At 41.1% G+C, this 24,995-nt stretch overlaps 1 protein-coding gene across 2 annotated transcripts; it reads right to left on the reverse strand.

Moving 5' to 3' along the window:
- Window positions 1-1,685: 1,685 nt before the first annotated feature.
- SEH1L (SEH1 like nucleoporin) lies at window positions 1,686-22,399 on the reverse strand. 2 transcript variants are annotated; one of them, XM_040264590.1, is made up of 9 exons: window positions 22,169-22,399; window positions 19,375-19,425; window positions 15,518-15,664; window positions 13,209-13,420; window positions 9,341-9,439; window positions 7,343-7,483; window positions 6,481-6,638; window positions 5,090-5,240; window positions 1,686-4,095 (listed from the first exon to the last, which is right to left on the reverse strand). In XM_040264590.1, exons 1-9 carry the CDS (start codon window positions 22,277-22,279, stop codon window positions 4,083-4,085), a joined length of 1,083 nt encoding a protein of 360 aa, XP_040120524.1. In that variant the 5' UTR covers window positions 22,280-22,399; the 3' UTR covers window positions 1,686-4,082. The 2 variants fall into 2 exon arrangements, with proteins under 2 accessions (XP_040120524.1, XP_040120523.1); XM_040264589.1 differs by having other exon boundaries at window positions 1,686-2,472; window positions 22,169-22,394.
- Between the last annotated feature and the right edge of the window lie 2,596 nt (window positions 22,400-24,995).

Genomic DNA, 24,995 nt, shown 5'->3' on the forward strand with positions numbered 1-24,995 from the left:
CCTGAGAGTAAAAAGCAACCCTTTGTCTACACCACTCACTAGCAGTTAACTGCTGGTCTGTGTCCATGTGACAGACTCACCCACCCTGAATCCCTCAGACCCAACTCACTGTCCTTCCATCATGAAGATCAAGTGACCAGAGCTCTCTCCCATGCAACCGAGCAACCTGACCATAACAAAGAACTATGTACAGGAAAAGAGCCTAGACTGATGCCAAACTGCCTAAATCTCAATGCTCTCACTTCCTAGCTGTGCAGCCTGCAGGTGGCCTCATCTGTAAAATGGGGATCATCAGGGCACTTGCCTCAGAGGACTGCTGTGAGGATCAAGTCACTGAACTTGCATCCAGAAGAGCACTGGCAGGTGGAAAGCACTCAGGCAACATTAGCTGTTATCTGACCAGCTGAAAGGGAAGAGTAGACCCCCCACCCAGTGAATTTCAAAGCTGTAATTCCAGGTAGAGCTTGAAGCAGCCCCACAGCAGGGATTCAGTTGAGAAAGGTGGATGTCTCACACACCCTTTACCAACTGCTCTGAGTGCTAACACCTCAACACCAAGATCCAGCACCTTCTACAGTGTGAACACAAGGTATGTGTGCAGATTCATCTCCCACTAGCTCCCCAAACAAACCTTATTCTTTCAGTGGATTAACACTTAATCCTCTTGCCTCTTCTATTTGGGCCATCGCCCTGGACTCCGCCCTCCTCCACTTTAAGTATTCCAACCTGTCAAAATTCTACATCCATTCCAAATCCTGCTGACTCATAAAAATCCCTTTCTTTAACGCCTACTCTACCATTCAACCTTTACTGTGAAGCTAAATCTTTATTACTGTTTGTAAATTCTGTAAATACCTTCTCCCACTAGAATGAATGTGTACAGACTACCTCTTTTTTTACATACCCAAAGTGTTGGCACAGTTCTTGCACACAGAAGATGCCTGATATTCCCTATATTACCCCAGACTGCTTCCCTGGTGGCTCAGATGATAAAGAATCCACCTTCAATGCAGGAAACCTGGGTTCAGTCCCAGGGTCAGGAAGATCCCCTGGAGAAGGGAACGGCAACCCACTCCAGCATTCATGCCTGGAGAATCACTTGGATAGAGGAGCCTGGGAGGCCCAGTCCATGGGTCGCAAAGAGTTGGACATGACTGAGCAACTAACACTTTAACTTTTCACCCCAGGTACCTCTATAATGATTGAAATCTAACTTGAATTCTTAATTCTGAGTTAGATCCAGACTTAAAGTGAGACCTCTTGCTTTGAAACTAAATAAGTTGATTAGTTTAAAATAAGTCCTTTAACAGAAGGAAGACCTCACCTTAAAGCATAATGGACCTTATTTATCCTTGCATGTGAAAAAGCTCTTAGGGTTTAAGTGGAGAGTGTCTATTGATAGGAAAATGTCCTAGAAAATTAGATTTTAAGTTATACATTTATAACAACTCTACCATCAATGTGTGATTAGCTGACAGGCACATGAAATGCTGTTCAAATAGTTTAGACATCTGTTGGATCTAGATGTTAGTTACATACTAACTTTCTAACTTCTTAATTAATGCCATGATCATCCCTCAGTTTCTGATTGTTTGGATTTTTTTTAGCAATGTGATATTTTAGGAGATATAAGCTTTACAAACCATCAAATAGAATCCATTCTATTTTTATAAGGCAACAGTTCATATATTTAAAAATATATTTTATTAAATAATCTACTTGGAGAATAATTACAAAAGCTTTAAACAGTAATTCCAAGTAGTGAAAGGCAGTTTTCTTTAAGAGAAAAAAAAGACCAAACAGTCTTTATTATGTTTTGCTGCTTTATACACAGGAATGATTTATTTTACAAACTAGTCAGTTGCAACATTAGCCTGAAAAATCAAAAACAGTTCTCCGTATGTCTCAAAGGCAAGGTGAACTTTATGATATGCTTTCACATTAACCAGTATGACAAACCATAAGAAACTTAACACCATAACAGTTCAAAATAAAATGTACAGAACAGGCACTCTGAAGTCAACCATTTGTGTGTAACTCACAGTTAATGTGTGTACACGTCTCATCATTTCATCAAAGGTTATCAACCAATGAAACAAATATTCCTTTGATGCAAAACCACAAACACATTTAGGTTCCAAACACCATGTTCTGGTTTTAATACATGCAAGACACACCCTAAATTAGAAAAATCTTCTGAAAGAAAAACAAAAAGCCAGGAATGAAAGCATTTACAAGCACTTGAATAAGGCCTTTAAGTGTTAAATCAGTGTTTTTTAAACCCCTTCATTCTCAGGTAAGGGATTAAGAGGCCGAGAGAGAGATCGTCTGCGAGGGTGAGGATACTGGAGACTGGCAGTGTCAGCATCGCAAGAGTGCTCTACCAGAGGAGGAGGAGGAGGAGGAAGGAGCTGGGCATAACTGGACCATCTCGATCCAGCCCGTGGGGAATCCAGAGGGGGAAAGAAATACCTGAAACAATGAAGACAGGAACAAAACACCAAAACAAAACAAAAACAACAGAGAAAAAAAAAAAACAGAAGAAAAAGAGAAAAGTAGTAAATACAAAGAGAACCAAAGAGGGGAAAACACATGCTAGAAAAAAAAGCTTTAGTATATTCATGCCAAAACTAACAGAACATAACAGCAAAATCAAGACCCTTACTCAAATTAGGCTTGCTTAAGCAAGTATAGAAACTTGAAAAAAGAAATAGAATCTGTTTAACTTAAAATGTTAAAAAAAAATCTTCAGTATGAATGTTACAAAAGAAGACATTAATTTTATAATTTAAAACATTTTCTAATCTCTCAGAAACATACTGATGCTATCCTGAAATTTACATATCACATAAGCTTTTCTTTAAGCAACACTTCCCCTGTAGCAACAGCAGTTTTAGTGCACACATGACTCTCGGGACCAATTCAGGGAGACGCTCACATGGTATGGCCAGCTACTGCAACATACTTTCCAAGAAACACAGTCTTTGAATACACTTAGATGTTTTTCTGCAAAAACCTTTGATTAGTACAAAATGTTGATAAATAAAAGGGCTCAAAAATATGTCCTACTGTTAGCCTACTATTTTATAACTTACCCGTAATACTTTAGCATTTTCTCAAAAAAAGATTTATAGCTCTGTCATCAGAGGATATGAACTAAATGAAGCAGCCAACAAAATTAAGAAAATCCTGGGACATGGAACCTGGAGGTTTAACATGCATGCACAATTTTAGCAAAGCTTTATCTGCTTCTTATAGTATGCTTATATATCTGCTTCTTATGTGTTTCCAAATTTTGACTTGAAGGAAACTTTAAGCCATGAAATCACACCATAAAGATATACAAGCACGTATTAGAAATTAGAAATGTTTACCTCTTTAGTGAATATAAACTGAAAACTTACAATGATGTTTTCATTTTACTACCAAAATATAAATGAAGCAATACCAAATGTTGTCTGGCTACAAACTGTACAGTCAAGTTACTGTCACTACTATTTCTCTCACTCTTTCACTAATAATAGTTTAAACATTTCAAAGAAATAACAGTTATACTGAATAGTATCATGTATAAACCAATTCTACAAAAAGTAAACAAATTAGCACTCAAAACAATCTTTATGAAAAATACTTATTCAATCCTCAAATTGAAATTATAAAAATTCATTTTAGCCTACTGTTTTAGAAAATAAAAGACAGAAGTCTATATACATTCTCCAGATGGAATAGTGATATTTTCCCTCCTCCCAACTACTGAGGATGGTAACAATCTTTTAATTTTAAAACCCGTGAGTTTCAGAAACATTTCAAAAAATTGTTTTGGTGACAGTGTCTCAACAAAAAGCCTCTCCATTTATATTTCAAAAATTTTAAGTAAGTGTCAATAAACTGGCTAGTACAAAAAAAATGATATACACTGTATTTTTAAAGGCCTTTTGGATTGCGTTTAGTAGTAAGCAGGCTGCTGGTGTATCTTGGGAGAGGTCAAACGGCGCTGGGGAAGGGGAAAAGGAGCTCGCTTTCCATTCCTGTGTGCATGCAACAAGCAGCAAAACAGCAAAGTTACTCCAGTTAGCTGGTACTCAGCTGTGCTTTCTGTTAAAGGACATAATACAAATGGAGAAGGGAAAATGCATCACAGATCTAACACACATGGTTATTGGCACAATAAGAACACAGATCAAAACTTCAAAGCTCTTTACAAAAGAAAATATGCAGTACAGGCAGCAACCAAACACTAGATTTTTTTTTTTTTAAAGAACTAACACTAGTTATTCTCTGCTTCATGAAATAATCTTTATATTCTTATATCTCGTATGGTACCTGAAGTTGTTTTTATACAAATACTTAAAAATCAAAAAGCAGGACTTCTGTATAAAAAATAACAATATAAAAATAGTAAATTTAAAATACAATTCTCTTAAATTGACAAAAGAACCATTACAGTATAGTTTGTTAAGGCTGTGCTTTAAATTTTCCTTAATAGTATTCCAAATTATTCACAAAGGCATGTTAAAATAATTTTACCTTACAAATTCATATTTGAAATTTGAATATGAAAACAAAGGATGACTCTAATGACATCAAACATGCTTTGCGAATCTAAAATATACTAAAAATTCTAAAAATCAATTCAATTTACCATTTCCTCTTATAATCTCCATGAAAGTTTTAAAAACACACACACACAAAAACACTCAATTCACTCTTCTACAAAGCCTTAGTTCATGTGTTTTATATACAATTTTAGTTTAACCTGACTCAAAGGCTACCCTCCCATCACTAACGACACTGACTCCTCTGGATTACAAGCCCCAGCGCTGTCCCACACTTCCTCTTCATCTCACTACTTCCCAGTTATACACGTCTCTGGTAGACCACTAAGTATCACAATATCATAACCTACCTGTAAATATTATGACCAAGTAATAAACCAAATACAGAGATACTAAAGTGCTTTCTCTTCTAGTGTCACAATTATGTGCGAATTTCTTGATTCAATCTAAAAACCCACAAAATAACACACCTTTAGTATGGCTACCTGAATGATTTAAAACATAATTGCTAGTTTTCTCACAAAACAGCCTACCTGCCAGCAGAAGATCCATTTAGTGAATTCTGAAGACTTGGGATATTTGAACCTACGGACGGATTTGAGTTTCCCTGCTGAGAACTCCCATTGACAGGGCTCCCATTACCTTTCAGAATGCCAGTACACTTCCAGTTGTCCATATAGTTAGCTGGAAGGAAAGTGGTCAACACATCAACATTACTAACAACTATGTTCCAGTACACAAATCTACAATTAAAGAAATAAGAGAGATCTACAGGCTATGTATCTCTTAGGATTAACGGCAGAGATATGAAACACATATATCTCAATTTTAACAATTATTTTTTGAAGTTTTTTAAAGAATTACTAATTTAAAAAACAAAACTTTCACCACTCCTTTCCTTACAAGATACATATTGACAGATGGAAGCTACCACATTATCACATTAATATCAAAATAAATTCTGTCTTCATTACAATGAATTTCAGGTATGATGTGTGGGTAACAGAGTCACATCCTCTGTTAAGCAGGTGTAAGTCACGTGGGTATCTAATGTCCCCCTGGATGTAGGTAACAGAACCTCTGGGGTCTGAGTGGCTTATCCAGCTTGGCCTAATGGTTTGGATGCAAAGCTGGTCACTAAAGACACTGAGCCCAGGAAATCCAAGTAGGGAACCTGCTGGGTGGAGTGGGGCTGTCCTGACTAAAGTCCAGAAGTAGACAGGGCAGCAGAGGCCCTGAGGCCTGGCTGGTACTACCACAGCCAAAAGCTGACCCCAGGAGACTCAGTCAAACTCCCAAAGCTGACCCCAGGAGACTCAGTCAAACTGCATTTTAGGAACGGCCACTTCTCAGGGGAAATGAACTGGGCTGTAATCACATCCTCAGAAAGGGATGCTGCCAACTAGAGTGGAGCACAGACCATGGCACCCCTGCCCAGTGGATAAACATCCATGGAGAAAAGCAGACCACAACACCCACAGTGTCGAATGTCCACAGCGCCTTCTCTCTGCTTGGCATTTGTAAAACTTTTAGAATCAGTGGCCTCAAGATTCTCTAACTTTTGGGAGCTGTAGAGAAGTGAGGAAGACCCTAAATTTCTTCTAAGGGCTAATTGGCTAAAGCAGTTGTTCAATCAAGAGGTGACTCTATCCTGAGTCTGTAGAGAACTCATACAAGTTACACCCATAGCAAATGGTATCTCTGGAGGTAGTGTATATTCTGTCACAATTAGCTCTACTTTATTCCACACGGAAATGTAATTCAATTAGTCATCACTGCTATGAACTAGGTAAAATGATAGAGATTCAAAACAATATGAGACATTAATTTAAAAGTAACCACAGACGTATTTCCGAGTTTACATTTCTAAGGGAAAATTCTAAAGTAGCAACATACAGCAACAATTCTTCCACTGAACTATTACCTTTCCACAACCTCACACAGCCATCGTCTCCTGAAGATGCCAGCACTGTTCCTGTTATATTCCAACTCACTCGCCAGACCTGAGAATTATGATTATCAAACTGAGCCACGATATGGATTTCAAATTTTGTTGGCCCACCAGAGGAAGTAAGTTCTTTCCTGTTAAAAAAAAAAAAAAAATTCCTAAGGAATTCTGAGTATGGACACACACATACACTCATACACTCTCATTGTCCTAAATAATAACAATGGTCTCATACATGCCACCAGAAGGTCATATCCATATCCACCCCCAACCTCTGTAACATCTTACTGAGAGTTGGGCCAAGTCACTTTCATTTGACAGCCCAGTACCTGGCATGATCCTACTGCATAAAAGATACTCAGCAACTAAAGAGGATTTTATTCCCCACAAAACGCTGAAGAATAAGAGAGATGAAAATGATTACTTTTTAAAAAGAAAAGTAGTAGGAAGAATAAGAAAAGAGAAGAAAGAGGGGAAAAAAAAGAAAAAGAACTGAGGTTCAGAATTCCAAAATTAAAGCTAAATAGGTTATTCACAAGAATGTCTCAGCACTAATCTTCCCTAAGTAGACTGCCACTTCTCATTCCTTCAAACATGTATAGCATCCAATTATATTCAGAGGATCTAATTCATTTTTAGTATCTGCCTAAATAAAACACAACTAAGAAAACATCTCTCTCTCTTTACTCAATTCCCCATTCCCTAAAGTCATATATTTATAGATAAAATGTTCATAAGAATCTATTATTCAGATCATTCTTGCCTATATACTTTCCTCCACAAATGAAAATAAGCAAAAGGTAAGAGAATTTTCAAATTAGCTGTTTCAAAAACTCACCTCACAGGCTTTAATGTAAAAATTCTCACGTCTTTGGTTGCTATGGCAAGAATGTGGAAAGATCGTCCCAAGTTTGGAGCAAAGGCGATATCATGGACAGGGTCTGTGACAGTCAGGAGAGTTTCAGCTTTTGCATATTTCCTAATGAATAAACAATTTACCTTAAAATTATCATAAATGAAAATTTTACAAAGCCATATGTTTAGGTATATCCATTATTCCATCTTGCTCATATGTAGTAGTGTTCACCTCTGCTGTGTACAGTACGTCCCAGCACCAACCTCTAGGAACTGAGACTGTGACCTAAGGAAAGGGGCTTTTGCAGATATAATTAAGGATCTCAGGGTGACAGAGAACAGACATTAGAGGAGAAGCCATGTGAAGACCAGGCAGAGACTGTAGTTATGCTGCTCAGCCAAGGAACTCCTGGAGCCTCCAAAAGCTGGAAGAGACAAGGAAAGAGTATGAAGGCAGCAAGCCTTGACAATACCTTGATCTCAGATTTCCAGCCTCCAGAAGCATGAGAATAAACTTCTGATTTAAGCTACCAGTTTGTAGTAATTTGTTTTAGCAGCCCTAGGAAAGTAATATAACCTCCCAGGTTTCTTCCTTCAATTTTCTTAAGTTTAACTTCAAACAGAGTTAACGAAAAATTAGAATGAGATCTTGCTTTGTTAGCTATTAATATCTTTTTTAAGAAAAAGGGTACCTGAATTTCCCAAGATTTGAGTGTAAAGAAAAAAGTTGCGTTAATAACAGCAAGAACTGAATATTTTTAAGTGATGATAAAGGAAGCTATACCAGAGCTACCCTGGTGGCTAAGTCTTAAAGAATCCGCATGCCAGTGCAGGATACAGGGGTTCAACCTCTGATCCAGGAAAAGTCTCCCATGCCACGGAACAACTGAGGCCCATGCGTTACAACTACTGAGCCTGTGCTCCAGAGCCTGAAAGCCGCAACTACTGAAGCCTGCTTACCCTACAGCTCAGGACTTTGCAAAAAGAGAAAAGCTACTGCAATGAGAAGTCCACCTACTGCAACTAGACAGTAGTCCCCACTTGTTGCAACTAGAGAAAAGCTTGAGCAGCAACAAAGACCCAGCACAACCAAAAACAATAAATAGATAAATAAAATTAAGGAAAAAAAATCTCTAAAAAAAGGGAAGCTATACCAAAGTCTATTTCCACATCTCAGGAAGAGTTAAAAGACCATCTGATCCTGTTACCCTCCAATTTGGAAGTCTTTTAACAGCTTCAGAATACCCTTAAAATAAAGACAGGACGCTAAGCAGGAGGTCTTGAAGACATAAGCCCTACGGGTTTCCCACCACATAGTCTCCCTTTAACCCATTATGTTCCAACCACAGTGAGATTACACTGGCTCACTTTCTCCACCTGGAAAGTTGCACTCTCTCTGTCTGGCCAACTTCTACTCATTCTACAGTCTTTTCTTGAATGAATCTTCCAGTTTATAAAATTCATCACCATTTTGCATTTTTTTGTTTTCCCTGCATGATGGTACATAGTGGGAGACCAATTTTACCTTTTCCTCTACATCACTCTGGAGAAGGAAATGGCAACCCATTCCAGTACTCTGGCCTGGAAAATCCCATGGGCGGAGGAGCCTGGTAGGCTACAGTCCATGGGGTCGCTAAGAATAGGACACGACTGAGTGACTTTTCACTTTTCACTTTCCTGCACTGGAGAAAGAAATGGCAACCCACTCCAGTATTCTTGCCTGGAGAATCCCAGGGACAGAGGACCCTGGTGGGTTGCCATCTATGGGGTCACACAGATTCGGACACAACTGAAGTGACTTAGCAGCAGCAACAGCAGCTACATCACTCAATTTAGTTATTACCAGAACAGAAAACTTAGCATATCATAGGAAATCAGTAAATATGACAAATAATGCATAACTGAATTAATGAATAAAGAAATAACATTTTAAAAAATTAACTGCAATTCAGAACAGTAACTAAACCAAAGCAGTACTGACCTGGTGTTTTCATTATATTCGAAAATCTGAACCTTGGCCATTGCATTTGGACTACTGTCATCACTTCCTACAGCAATCATGGGAGCATGAGCACGAGAGCTGGAATGGAAGAGAAAAATGGGTTTTCTCAATTATAACATCAACACACATTTAGTTCAGACAATTAAAACCTCATCCAGCAGCTGTGCAACCCACCAGTCAGCTGTGGACTAGACCCCCGCTATGCACAGTGCCGCAATCCCAGGAAGGGTACCCCAGAGGTCTCATCTGGAAACCAAGAACACCAGCCTTTCACCATATTTCTACCACATTTTCTTATGGCTGAGATAGAAAGTAGTCTTTTCCCCAAAGAAAAGGCTTCAAGCATTCAACTGATTTAAGAAAAAAAAAAACACCTAAGAAATCTTAGAATTTTTTTTCTAAAAAATCTGGTCATTAACTATTACATGAAAAGTAACTTTATGGTGACCAAATCCATGGCAAAAAAAATTTTTTACATGCTTTGCACAAAAAGAATCCCATCCCAATGGAGGAGGAAAGTAGAAAAGACCATCCTTAGGAAGGCATGCCTATCATTCTTTAAGTCTTCACATTCATTTGTAGCCAACTACATTTTTAAAAAGGCAAAAGATAAGCAATAAAAGAACGAACTCTGAGGTGAACTCTAGGTTAATTTTTTTTTCCATTTCTATGTCTAATTATCTAGATACTGATTTCCCTTGCCTCCCACATTCAGATTAAGTAACACCTCTATGAAAGTGACATACAGGTACTGTTTAACCTTGATGTTTAAAGACTGTTTAGTCTTGATGTTATGATCTGCCAATCTCATAAAGCTGAAAACAAAATGTAATTTTAAAAAAAGTAAAAATTTAGGTCTTTATTACTAAAGCTTCTGATAACGAGATCAAGTCACGTAATATAAGAAAAACACCAAGTAAACCGTAAAGTGCTATAGTGACAAAATAAAATTATAAGTTATATACTATAATTCCTGGCTATATGAAGGAGTGTAAATTACAGTAGTTTCTGTATCTCACAAGATTTCTTCTTTCAGTGTTCCACAGATTATTCTTTCACGTTGTTAAATATCTGAGGGTTATGATAATATATTCTAAAATCACTGAAAATATAAATCGTTTGTTAAGTATTCTAAAAAATAAATTATAAAACATCCAGATAACAACCTGAATTGAGGATTACCTCATTTGTATATTTAGAAAAACAAAGAACACACTTAAACCATCTTCCAAATATGGCTCATAACTAAACAGTGAGCAAAACCATCCAACTCTCTGAATACGGGAGACTGATCACCTGCAACTTCTTTCTATACCTCCATGAAAAGAAGAAAGAATACACTGTGAGAGTGCAGAAATCAGAATATTCCATCAGAAATCAAGAAATCTGGAGGAATTTCAGGAAGCAGAAGGACATAAGACAGCAAAAAAGCTAAGGGAAAAAGACCTCAACCACTACCACTAAAGAGGAAATTCTAGAACTACAACCTCTAATCAATAAACAGATAAATAGCAAATCAATCAACTAACCAACCAATTGTAATAAGTCATGGGCACTCACAAACAAAAACAAGAGTGGCTCTGTATTATTGTAGCAAGGTGATGGATATATGAGGGTCTATTGTATTATTACTATATTTGAAATCTTTTCTAATAAAGAAAAAATACCTGGAAACATCCTGGTTAAATTTTAGAATTCCACTATCTTAAAACGATACAAAGCAATTCCTAGAGGTTTAATGACCTAAGAGTGACAGTAAAAGTGGCTCAGTTGTGTCCGACTCTTTGCGACCCCCATGGACTATACAGTTCATGGAATTCTCCAGGCCAGAATACTTTGAGTGGGTAGCCTTTCCCTTCTCCAGGGATATTTCCAACCTAGGGCTCGAACCCAGGCAGATTCTTTACCAGCTGAGCCAGAAGGGAAGGCAAAACCAAAAACCTTTCAGAATACACTTGATAACATCAAGGTGGGGAAGAATTTCTCAAAAAAAAAAAAAAAAAAGGCACAACAACATATAAGAAAGACTTAAATGTGGCCATATTAAAATTCAGAACTTTGTGCAATCAAGTCATTATACTGTCAAAATGGACAAACCACAAACTCACAGAATATACTTGAATCTCAAAGTAGTAGTAAGATAAAATCCTAAAACTTTCCAGAAAGAATAGGCTCCCTACAAAAGATCCAGTATCAAACTGACCACACACTTCCCACCAACTAAAATTTAGAAGATTCAAGAATCTTTTAAAAATCTAAAATTTAAAAATCTCTGAAATTCTTCTACTTTGAACTTAGCCAAAGTTCTAGAGCTAGCCAAACTACAATTAAGCATGGAGTAAAACTAAGACATTTTCAGGTGTTCTAGAATCTATAGTTTGCCATCAACCCCTATGGAGGAAAAAAATAAGTTACTTTAAGAGCTGCGTGACCAAAGGAAAACAAAAAATCCAGAGACAACTCATGATATGAAAACTTTGACACCTAAATATAACCCGAAGTAAAGGAATCAATAACGAGAAAAGAGCACCTGTCAAGCCAATGTCACATTATTCTGTGAACTACAGCTACGAAAACAGATTAATTTGTGTCTAGAATGAATACTATCTAGTCTTACAAATTCAGTTGCTATTTAGAATTTGAATCAACTTATAATCAAAAGATAAAAGTACTTTTATGTGTACTACAGGTTTACAAAACATAAAGACAAATACTATGAATCTTGTCGCTATACAAGCAGTGTAACAAAACATTAGGAAATGAGCGCATAAATGTGTGATAGAAGCAAAAAAGAGCTAATTTCCACTTTTTTTAAAAGAGATGTGAGTCAACATACAGTCTGAAAATTGATAAATCACTAAGTGGAGAAGTATTTGAATTATGACAATTACATACAACTGAAGAACAACAAATAAAATATGTTGTCACATCTTCACAAGTAGAAAGCTTTCTTAATTTGCTAAAGTCATCTTTCACAGAGTGAGTATAAATTCTGTTTAAAGATAACATGGCAAGAACCAGAGGCATAAGGAAACCACTTAAAATATAAAACAGTTAGTCTTAGAATCACACTCTGCATCAAGGAAAGGAGTAAGATAGGACTAGATGCACTAAGACACAGGAAAACACCCACGATGAGGGGACCTCCTTGCTGGTCAAGTGGTTAAGAATCTACCATCAAAAGCAGGTGACGTGGGTTTGATCCCCAGTCGGGAAACAAAGATCTCACATGCCAAGTGGCAGCTAAGCCTGGGCACCACAAGTACTGAGCCCACACACCTCAACTACAGAGCCCCTGTCCTCTGGAGCCCACATGTCACAACTAGAGAGAAGCCCCCGCACTGCAACGAAAAGATCTCTCGTGCTGCAACCAAGATCCGACACGATCAAAAAAAATTTTTAACTAGAAAATTTTTTTAAAAGCCCACAATGTATTTTGTAAGCCCACAAGCTTACAAAATGTATTTGTAAGTGTAAGAAGCAAACTGCAAAAAAAAGGAAAATGTTAGGTCCATACACGTCTGTTTTGGGTCCACTTGAACATGATAGCATATACCTGGGTGTGTTTGTGTATATATATGTGTGTGTTTACAAAGGCAGAAAATATTTACTTGTATATGCATGGGAAAAGTTCAGAAAGTGCACCAGAATGTTTACAGTGGCTAGCTTCTTATATGGAGTAGAAACAGAGGGCTAAGAGACATGACAGGGTGGAGAAAAGAGAATTATTATTCTACATAATATATATTTTTAAAAACAGATAAACAAGACCACTTAAGAAAAGCATATTCAAAAAAATAAAGTATCTGATGCTAAGTGTAATGATTACTAGGCTTATATCACCTACCTTGAAGGGTTCCAAGAAATACAACTACAGCTGAGTTTGCATGAGATCTCATGCTGCAGAGACCACTGGCTGAGATTCATGACGTCTGGAGCCTCGTAGATTCTAACTATCCCATCTGCTGAACATGTTGCTAACATGAGACCCATATGCTTAGGAGCAAATTTCACATCGGTAACGGACGTTCTGCTGTCCACCAGCGTTGTCCTCTTGACCTGAAAAAAAAAAAATGTAAATTACACACAAAAAGAAAGGATGTCAGGGTGAAACAGCACAGGCTCTGAATCACAGAGATCCGTTGCCACTTCCTCAGAAAACTGTACCACCTTGAAAAGACACTCAAAAACTGGGGAGGCCTCTATTTCTTCCAAAGGACCTGGCAAAACACCATGTACACAAGCTCACAATCAGTGACCTATAATCAGCTGCTCCTTTAATGCAGAAGAAAGATGACCTTGTGAACCCTAACTTTATTAAATTAAGATAAATTCTTTCTTCTTAAGCAGCCTGTGTGTGCTAAATCAGTTGTGTCTGACTCTTTGCGATCTTATGAACTGTAGCCCTCCAGGCTCCTCTGTCCATGGGATTCTCTAGGCAAGAATACTGGAGTGGGTTTGCCATGTCCTCTTCCAAGTGATCTTCCCAAATTTGCATTGAACCCAAGTCTCTCACGTCTCCTGCATTGGCAGGTGGGTTCTTTACTACTAGCGCCACCTGGGAAGCGCTTAGGCAGATAGGAGAAAAGCAAAAAATGTTAGAATTTTCAAACGGGCAGTTTTGTCATGCAAAGCAGGCTGCAAACAGCCTTAAGATCCTTAGACAGTAAAAAGGAGGGAGTACAACTTCTCCTGTCAAGTCTAAGTGCTGGTTAACCCTGCTCAGCCCAAGAGTATCCACTTTTAAATAAGGCATGCAGCAGAGACCAAGAGAATGGTAGGAAGCTGGTGTTGCTGGAAATTAGGGAACCCCAGCATGGCAGATACCAACCAGCTACTGCCCAACTTCTACATGAGCTGACTTTTGACTGAAACTGTCAACAAAATTTAGAAATCAACAGCTTACTGTCTATAGTTTTGGGACCCAACTCCTATAAGTTGGGTTTAGGAGTGGTAGCAATTACAGGATTATAATATAAATAATTAATATAACACAAATGCTGAAACACTAAATACAAATCATTAAGTTTGAAGAAAAAAATCCTTCATATTGCCACCAGTCTCCAAATACGGTCACTTGATTTTTGACAAGGATGCCAAAGACCATTCTATAGGGAAAAGACAATCGGATGCGAAAGACCATTCTATAGGGAAAAGACAATCTTCTCAATGAAAGGTGCTCAGAGAACTGGACACTGAAGTGCAAAAGAATTACGATAGATACCTGCCTCATGTCACATACAAACACTAACTCTATGAGTCAAAGGCCTAAACATAAGCACTGAACTATAAAACTCTTAAAAGAAAATTCTGGCCAGAGTCTCCATGACAATGGATTTGGCAATGACTTATGATACAAGAAACACAAGGAAACAAAAGAAAAACTAAACTACAGTTCATGAAATCCTTGCACACAACCCTTGAACACTATATCAAGAGACTGGAGAGACAACTTAACAGAATGAGAAAGAAGATTTGGAAATCACATATCCGTTAAGGAAATAAAGTACATAAAGAATTCCCGCCTACAACTCAACAACAAAAAATGGACAAAGGACTTGATTCGGCATTTCCCTAAAGAAGTAAAAGGGTTCTGGTAACAATTTCAATCCTGGAGAGCGAGGTTGGGGGCTAATCCTCACACCCACAGACAATTCTGACACCAGAAGGGTGTCCAAGGAGAATTCAACTCAGTTTTGACACTAACTACCTGTAGATAGCATCAGATTCTGGAGTGCAGAGTTCAGTCCCACAAGACCATCATTCTTCAGGTACCAGTCCAAAACCCGGGTGTTACCTGTGCTTCTCACTGCTTGCTGTAACTCAGGAACAGTCACATGGAAGAGACCCACGGGGTACGGTCAGGGACAGGTGCAGAGCCCCCATGCTCCTGCCAGCGCCAGGTCCCCAGATCTCCACCAGCCCAGGAGCCTCCAAACCCCGTCTTTTAGGGTTCTGATGGAGGCCTCATTACATAGGCATGAATGACTAACTCACTGGCTACTGGTGATCCGTCAATCCGCAGCCCTCTCCCCTCCCTGTAGGTCAGAGGGGTGGGACTGAAAGTCTCACTTCCCCAAAGTGTCCTTAGAAAGATCACTGCTCTCCAGGTGCTCTGGCTTCCACCCGCCCACCCATTGCTAACAAATGTCTCACCCAGTGGCTCTGTCCGCGCAGTTTATCATTTGATTCTCCTACTATTTCTTCCCAGACAGCAGCTGTTCGGTCAAAAGAACAGGAAGCCAAAACCTGTCCAAACTCAGGATGGGCCCATGTCACACGCCACACAGATCCACTATGTGTCTGAGGAATCAAAAAAAGAAAAAAATGGAAAAAGAGGAGTTTACTCATTTTTCACACATATGTCACTTGAAGAAATAGAATACAGATATTTTTAGCCCAACAAACAGAAAAAGCTACTCAATTTAACATTTAAAAATTTAACTTCTAGGGAATTTCCTGGTGGTCCAAAAGTTAGAACGCCACACTTCTACCAGAGGGGCACGGGTTCAATCTCTGGTTGGAAACTAAGACCCTGCATGCCATGCAGCATGGCCAAAATAAAACAAGCTAAATTCTAGAACTTTTAACTTTTAGAAGATGCTTCATCTTTAGGATTACAGCTCTTCTGGAGTCAAGTTCTTCTAACATTTTATGAATTTTTAAAAAACCCTTCTGGATAAAGTTGACCTTTTCCAGTGCTACTAACAGAGATCTGGTTCAGAGTTTAACCTAACAAAGCTTTTAAACAGAGATTCTATCAGTCCATTATTTTTTTCACTTGCAAATAGCTTCTAAAGGGAACATCCACCTAATAAGTAAAATTAATCAAAATTATATGCTTCAAAAGCCTGACACTATAAGAAACCATAGCAACAAAATGCTTAAAATGATTCTGATGTCTGGCTAGGAAAAGAGGCAATGAGAGGACAAATGCAGGGAAGCCCACATCTCCAAATTGTGAGGGAATAATTTAAAGCTCAATAGCACTATCCTTATATATAAAAAATATCAAATTACTATTATTCAACTCTTTATGTTGACCAAGAAAAAAAAGGCAGAAAAGTCTTAAAGCATTTCACATCAATAGAATTGTCTGTGCTTTCCAATAAAAATACTGTATGACCACAAGCACCAGTCCACCCATGATGCCCAAAAAATCTGTTTTAGGCTTCTGTGTATCTAATACTTTTTGTACACTCAATCTCAGAACACTTTCATAATTCAATAATTTCTACATGGTAACAATGTCATCATCCAGTGGTAAACTCTGCATCTTTTTTTGGCCTCTGGCATGTGGGATTTTCATTCCCTGACCAGGGATTGAAACTGTGCCCCCTGCAGTAGAACCAGAGTCTTAACCACTGGACCACCAGGGAAGTCCTTGCACCCTTATTTTTATCCTCTGTTCTGTCTAATCTTTTTATTTCACTTTTCTAATTTATATAGCCTATTAAGTCAAAGATGCACTAGCACAGTGAGATTCTGCTAAATGTTAGCTTCCAGGTAAAGCATGATCTAACTAAAGAACAAGGACTGCACAAAGGATTCATCATAATAAAAAGCAAACAAATATCAATTAGTAAGCAAAATAGGGTATATCTGTTGTCATATTTGTTTTGTTGCTGCATTTGTTTTAAAACATACCAAAGTACTAATGAAACCTGTTAATTATAAAGCAAAAATACGAATCTCCTTTTGAAGTGATAAAAATAAGTTTTAGAACTAGATACAGGAAGCAATTGTACCATATTGTGAATGCAATAAATGCATTTACATTTATTTGTTTACTTGAAATGGTGAACTTTATGTTGACTCTCACCACAATTTAAAAAATGGGAGGGGAGGACAAAAGATTTCAATAAACAGTTCATCATAGATGGTAAGTAAGTGACAAGCACACACATGAAAATGCTATCAACACCGGGTTAGTTATTAAAGGCATACAAACCAAGATCCAATGAGACACACTTTCCACCCACTAAAATCACTGCAGATGGTGACTGCAGTCATGAAATTAAAAGACGCTTACTCCTTGGGAAAAAAGTTATGACCAACCTAGATAGTATATTCAAAAGCAGAGACATTACTTTGCCGACTAAGGTCCGTCTAGTCAAGGCTATGGTTTTTCCTGTGGTCATGTATGGATGTGAGAGTTGGACTGTGAAGAAGGCTGAGCGCTGAAGAATTGATGCTTTCTAACTGTGGTGTTGGAGAAGACTCTTGAGAGTCCCTTGGACTGCAAGGAGATCCAACCAGTCCATTCTGAAGGAGATCAACCCTGGGATTTCTTTGGAAGGAATGATGCTAAAGCTGAAGCTCCAGTAGTTTGGCCACCTCATGCGAAGAGTTGACTCATTGGAAAAGACTCTGATGCTGGGAGGGATTGGGGGCAGGAGGAGAAGGGGACAACCAAAGATGAGATGGCTGGATGGCATCACGGACTCGATAGACATGAGTCTGAGTGAACTCCAGGAGATGGTGATGGATAGGGAGGCCTGGCATGCTGTTGATTCATGGGGTCGCAAAGAGTCGGACACGACTGAACCGAACTGGACTGAACTGAAGATGGCTACTAATATAATCAAAACGACAGACTGGAACCCTCATACGTTGCTGTTGGGAACATACAATGGTTTAGGCACTTTGGAAAATGGTCTGGCAGTTTTCAAAAAAGTTAAAACTATACACAGTCTGAAGGAAAGTTACCTGGCTCAAAATAGCCTGGAGTTAAAAACTCCCCTCCAGATCCTCCCCACCATTCTATGCAAAGCAAAGAACTCTCTCACCCGAAGAAAAAAATGGACATTAAGGTTGATTACACCCAGCTCCCAGCTGGTCCAGCCTCTGGCCAATCTCCAAACTTCCTTGCCCAAGCCGTTTAAAAGGTAACTAGTCTTGACCAACCTTGGAGAAGAACAGGCCCCCTTAAAACAGTAACTTTCCACATACACACCTATACATACTTACTCTTTTCTTGAGTAAGTGCAGCAGTTCACTAATCTGACTGCTGCCCCTTCTTGCCTCATTAAAGGTGATCTGTTCCTATAAAGTGCCAGTCTCGTTCTTTTTCTGAACCTCGCTTTCTGTAATTCCCTTACCTTACACAGTCCAGCAATTCTACTCCTAGACATCTAAAAGAATCAAAAATGTCCACACAAAGACTTGTATGGCATGTTCATAATAGCATTCATAATCATCAAAAACTAAAAACAAACAAATGTCCATCAAATAGTCAATGAGTAAGTAAAATGTGGCTTTATCTATACAATGGACTACTACTCAGCTTTACAAAGGATCAAACAACTGATACATACCACAACATGGATGAACCTCAAAAACAAGCTAAAGAAAGCAAGTAGAAACAAGTAACTACATACTGTAGAATTCCATTTATATGAAATGTCTGCTGCTGCTAAGTCGCTTCAGTCGTGTCTGACTCTGTGCGACCCCATAGACGGCAGCCCACCAGGCTCCCCCCATCCCCGGGATTCTCCACACAAGAACACTAGAGAAAGTAAAACTTTATAAACAGAAAACAGTTCAGTGGTTACCTGGGGCATAAGAAGGGAAAAATTAACTCCCAAGCTGCCACAAGGAAAATTTCATTGTTGATGGTAAGTGTTCTAAAACTAGATTGTGGTAGAGCTGCCAACTGTGTAAACTTACTAACACTCATTGAACTGTACATTTAAAACTGACGATTCTCAAGATACGTAAAACTCTACCTGGGTAAGGCTATTTTTTAAAGCAAAAAATAAAGCTATGTACAAAACATCACAACTATTAAAAAAATATGTAAAGGAAAGAGGTAAGAAAGACATACTGAGATGCTAAAAACAATTAGGTTAAAAATGCTACTTTCAAATTTTCTGAAGCACATTTGCTACTTTAATAGTGAAAAAAAGTAAAAGGTATAAATTTTATAATTCTCAAAACTGAACAAAGTCACTAATGCTACCCAAGAGTAAATGTTTCAATTTTTTAAAATCACCATAAAAATAAATACTAACCTTCCAGCTAGCAGTGCAATGCCATTCCCCACTTTCACTTTTATCCCAGACCTGTAAGAAAAAAGATATTTTGAACCAAGAATTCCTAAAATTAATTGAATCAGTGAGGACAAAGGAGGGAAACAAATTCACAAAAGATAAAATCAGTAAGTAAACATTCATTCATTCAACCAAATATTTACTGAGGACTGAGGACATGTCAATCCAGGAACCTTCGCTCCAATAGTTAATGGAGATGATAACAGTGCCACTCAAGTCAGGCACTTATGGTGCTGCTGCCCTAGAAAGTCACTGGGCCAATACTGACCACTCCCCCGCAGGGGAAACAGGTACAATTCACAGGAGTCTCTGGTCACAATGTATTTATCAACCAATCAATAACCTTGTTTTACCTGTGCATGTTTGCAAACACCTTATTTTGTATACAATATCGACTCACCAACACTGAACACTGGAAAAGACCCTGATGCTGGGAAAAGACTGAAGGCAGGAAAAGGGGAGGACAGGGGACGAAACGGTTGGATGGCATCACTGACTCAATGGACATATGAGTTTGAGCAAGCCCCAGGAGTTGGTGAAGGACAGGGAAGCCTGGCATGCTGCAGTCCATGGGGTCACAGAGTCGGAAGCAACTGAGTGACTGAACCGAAATCACACCAACACTGTAACTCAGGTCTGAATGAAGCTCCCCTAACACATACTTTTTCCGGAAGGCACTCACAGCCTTTTTGCTGTGGGACATTATGCAGCACTACACTTGAGAACCACTTCAGCCAGTGAAATTCACCAACAAAAAGAATGAAAATGTGAAAAATGTGGCACCAAACACACACTCAGAAGGACGCTTGTTTACACTATGAAAGCCTAAATGAAAGGCAGAGTGTCCCCTGTCCAACCTCAGCTGGGAACACAACCTGGACAACTCCAATTTTTCTGCCACCTGGTCATGTCAACAAATAACCATGAGCGTTGCTTTGGGGGTTACAAATAAACTTTATAGAATAAGCAAATTCACAAATACAAAACTTGCAAATAACGAGACTCAACTGTATATATAACAGTCAAAGACAAAACACTGAACCTTCATACCAACAAAAAACAGACATTACAATAACATGACATTTTAACCAGTTTTTTTTAATGTAATATGTCCCCCAAATAAATCAATTTTTTAAAATGTAATGATAAAACAGTATTGTGGCTCCTCATAAAACTTCAAACAGGACTTCCCCGGTGGATAGAATTTGCCTGCCAACGCCAAGTCCACTTTCTAGAGCTGATGACCCACAACTACTGAAGCCTGCGTGACCGAGAGCCCATCCTCCACAAGAAGCGCCGCTAATGAGAAGCCTCGAGCACCGCAACGAAGAGTAGCCCCAGCTCTCCTCAACTAGAGAAAGCCCAAGAACAGCAACACATATATAAAAATTATTAAAATTTTTTCAAATAAAAATAGAATTGCCGTGTAGATTCAGCAATTCCACTTCTGGGTCTGCACCCAAAAGAGTTGAAAGCAGGGTCTCAAAGCTATACTTGTTCACCCACATTCACAGCAGCTCTGTTCACAACTAAAATGTAGAAGGACCCAAACTCCACCAACAGATGAGTGATATGTAAAATGTGATATATGCAGATACATATACTCAGCCTCTTTAAAAGTTTTTAGATTATTTAAACGCTTCCTTTTCTCGGGAAGGAAATTATGACAAATGCTACAACACGTATGAACTTCAAAACATTAAGCTAAGTGAAATCAGCCAGTCACAAAAAAGACAAATCCTGTATGATCCCACTTGTATGAGGCCGCTGGAGTAGCCAAATTCAGAGACAGAAAGTACAAGGGCGGGGACCAGGGGTGGACGCTTCAGGGATCGGTGAGTCATGCTTAATGCGGACCGTGCAAACTGAGGATAGCGGTGACCGATGCAAAGATACATACTTAATAAAAACGGTTAAGGTGGTAAATTTTGTTACCTGTAGTTCACTGCAATAACGAAAACACTAAAGAAAAAACTGCAATGATAATGCCCGACACGGACAACTATGACACCGATACTCTTCACCGGCAGCTGTAAAAGAGTACAACCTTCAAAAAGACAATCTACCAAGTACTCTCAAGAGCTTTTAAAATACTCATTAATTTCTTTACTGGAATGAGCCTAAGGAAAACGTCCAAAAAACATAAAGAGCGGGATTAACAAAGCTTTTTCACTGCAACACCCCGACAAACACTCCGCACACGGGACAATCCTCCAGAACACAGCTCTAAGCGGATAAGGAAACCTACTCGGTTAACGGACGCCAATTATCGCGACGGTCACGCGGCCGCGGCGGGCGGAGAGAAAACCCGGGCCTCGTCACAGACCCGTCAGCGAGGGCCGCGCAGCCGCGGCCCAGTTGTGAGTACATGGACGGAGGGAGCCCAATCCGACGGGCGCCCGCGGAGCGGGCCTAGGTCCCGCCGACCACCGCCCAGCGAGACATCCCTCTCCCTCAAGGTGCTCCGGACCCAGCCTGGAGCCCAGGGCAAGCCTGGCCGACCGGCGCGCCCTGCTTCCCCCGCAGCGGGAGCGCGCCCGCCGCCGTGACGCACGCACGCACGCAGACAACCGCAGAGAGGCGGCCCGGGCGGCAGTGACCCCACAATACCCGGGAGGAGGGCGCCCGCCTGCCAAGCCGCCGGGCCTCGTGCCCGGCAAGGCGCCTCAAGTCGGGAGCACTCCCCTCTCCACGCGCCCCTCGCTCGGACAGCGGGCTGCGCAAGGTCCCGCCCGCTTCCAGGCTCGGCCCGCACCTTGACGCTCTGGTCGCTGGAGCAGGTGGCCATCCGCCGCCCGTGGAAGTCAAAAGACACATCATGGATGAGATCCTTGTGGTCCGCCGCGATACTGCGCGCCACGAACATGGCTGCGCCGGACCCCTCCCGCCTCCGACACGGCGGCGCGGCGGCGCGCGGACCGCAGCCCACCCGGACCCGGCGCCGGGGCGCGCACGGCGGTGCTTCCCGCGTGCTGCTCGCACGTCCCGGGCTGCGCCCGCCCCGCCCCCTGGCCCGTCATACCCCGCGGGGCCCCACCCCCTGCCTGTCACACCCCGCAAGGCTCCGCCCCCGGTTCGCCATACCAGTCAAGGCCCGGCTTCCAGTCAAACACCGTGCGGCAGGGGCTGCCGTAGTTACTCTGTCGCCTGGCTGCGGCGCAGTCTGTGCCGTGAAGTAAAAGTCGCTCAGTCGTGTCCGACTCTTTGCGACCCCATCCACTATACAGTCCATGGAATTCTCCAGGCCAGAATACTGGAGTGGGTATCCTTTCTCTTTCAGGGGATCTTCCCAATCCAGGGATCGAACCCAGGACTCCGCGCATTGTGGGCGGATTCTTTACCCGCTGAGCCACAAGGAAAGCCCGTCTGTGCCCTAAGGGGACTTAAGGAGCTCTCCGTCGAAGTGTGGAGATTAGGGGAATGTGAAGGTTAAGACTATCATCTGCAAGCCTCGGCCCTGAGTCAGTCTCATCGCGCTGGGGCGTGTGTCCCCGGGAGACGGGCCGGGCCCCGGGAGTCGGGCAGAGCCCCGGGAGTGGGCGCAGAGATTAACGGTGCGTAAGGAGCGTGTGTCCAGGGTGTGTGGTGTGGCGGGGGCGTGGCCCCGGCAGTCCCCGTTCCCCCAGGATCTGCAGAAATGGCTTGGCCTTACTGGAAACGCCTTCACTTGCCTTTCCCCTCCCACTAAAAATGGTAAGATTTTATTGGTACTTTAAGAAGACACATACATGTGACAGTGTGGACTGTAGCCCGGTACGTCGAGGGCAAACCCCCAAATCCGTGAGTTGCCGGTATGATAACTGAGAACTACTGTAACTGCTCTAAGGTCAAAGACACTCGTTGCCAGAGAACATACTCACAAAACTCATAAAAGCAGAGTGACATAAAAGCAGAGTGACAGCCTTACAATCAACGTCACACTTGACCCAGTTTACAGACCCAAAAACCCTTGAATAAAGAGGAAGCCAGATCACCTTGAGGAAAGACCCTACTGTGCTGCCAAAAATACACACTGAATCTTCCAGCCTTCCCTCAGGGGACCTGGGGCCTTTTACCACGGTAATTATGCTTTGGGGAAAAGGAAATAATTAGACTTTTAAAGAATTCTGAACACGCAGCTCCAAACTGACCCTGATTTCAGGAGACCCAAAACATCACTGTGATCCACAGTCAGAGCAGGCCTTGAGGAGGTCAGCTGACCAGAGATTTTCTGGCTCAGGTGTGTCTCGCAGTGGGTCCTCAGAGCCACCCTGTGGTTATTTCCCTGGTTCTGGAATGTGGTTGGGCAACAGACAGAATCCTTGAGTTGGTTCCCTGACCTGTGGAAGGAGGGCTATATGCTAGGAAAGGTCAAGTGGATGCCACTAGAGCTGCCCCTGCTGAGAAGAGTAGGGAGCCAGAAACACTACTGCAGAGCTTAGTGCTACCAATAACGGCTTGAAGGGTGCAGGGCTGGTGGCACCCACCACATCCCAGTGCTGCTTACCTCTGGCCTGTGCAGAAGGCAGATGAGTCTTGGAGAATAATGGTGCGTTATTGTATACTTATGCAGGCATTCACTGCAACTGCCCTTGCTATTACAGATGTCATTTCATTGCTCAAGCTGATTAACTCATCCCATGGGAGCTGGTTCACAGCAGTTGAGTCCGACAGATGCATTTCCCTCAATACTTGCTAATTAAGATCTCCACCTGAAACAGTTTGCTTTAATAGGCTTGGCTAGCAATGCACTTTCACAGTTGTCCTGGTCTGCTTCGGTACCACAGTAAGATACCGCAGACTGGGTGGCTTAAACAACAGAAATGTGTTCTCTCACAGGCCTGGAGTCTGGAAGTCATGGATTGAGGTGGCAAAAGACTTCATTTCAAGGTGAGAGTGCTATTCCTGACTGGCAGACATCCACCTTCTTGCTATGTCCTCACATGGCCTTACTCTGTGTGCAGGGAGAGCTCTCGGATGTTTCACTGATGTCTGATGTGGCTTCAATGCTTGAGAACTTACACATCTCCGGCACCAGCTTTGCAGGTTGTTGATCTGACAGATGCCATTCTCTTCCTCCCCTGTCAGTAAAGACCCCCAGGAACAGTTGGCTTTCATCTGGCAAGGCCAGCACCACACTGTCACTGACCTATCTTAGGCGTGTGTCACTCTTCAGTCCTGTGCCATAATTTAGTCCACAGGGTCTCAATTGCTTTTCTCTTCTATGAGCTACCACATTCACCCATTCATGACACTGTAGTGATTGGATCTAAGGGAGAACTATGCACAGGACAGTTGTATTGTGCTAGGCAGATGCAGTGGAGAAGGCAATGGCACCCCACTCCAGTACTCTTGCCTGGAAAATCCCATGGATGGAGGAGCCTGGTAGGCTGCAGTCCATGGGGTCGCTAAGAGTCAGACACGACTGAGCGACTTCACTTTGACTTTTCACTTTCATGCATTGGAGAAGGAAATGGCAACCCACTCCAGTGTTCTTGCCTAGAGAATCCCAGGGACGGGGGAGCCTAGTGGGCTGCCGTCTATGGGGTCGCACAGAGTCGGACACGACTGAAGTGACTTAGCAGCAGCAGCAGCAGCAGCAG

The sequence above is a fragment of the Oryx dammah genome, unplaced genomic scaffold (assembly GCF_014754425.2).
Source record: "Oryx dammah isolate SB20612 unplaced genomic scaffold, SCBI_Odam_1.1 HiC_scaffold_22, whole genome shotgun sequence".
Lineage (NCBI taxonomy): Eukaryota > Metazoa > Chordata > Mammalia > Artiodactyla > Bovidae > Oryx > Oryx dammah.

What these genes read in the sequence shown, in the direction of transcription:
- SEH1L (XM_040264589.1), bottom strand. Translation starts at nt 22,279, where the DNA reads ATGTTCGTGGCGCGCAGTATCGCGGCGGACCACAAGGATCTCATCCAT. An exon ending in GAATATAATGAAAACACCAG is followed by an intron (nt 7,484 to 9,340) that starts GTCAGTACTGCT and finishes TTTATTCATTAG; the next exon opens with GAAATATGCAAAAGCTGAAA. An exon ending in CTGTGTGAGGTTGTGGAAAG is followed by an intron (nt 5,241 to 6,480) that starts GTAATAGTTCAG and finishes CTTTCCTTCCAG; the next exon opens with CTAACTATATGGACAACTGG.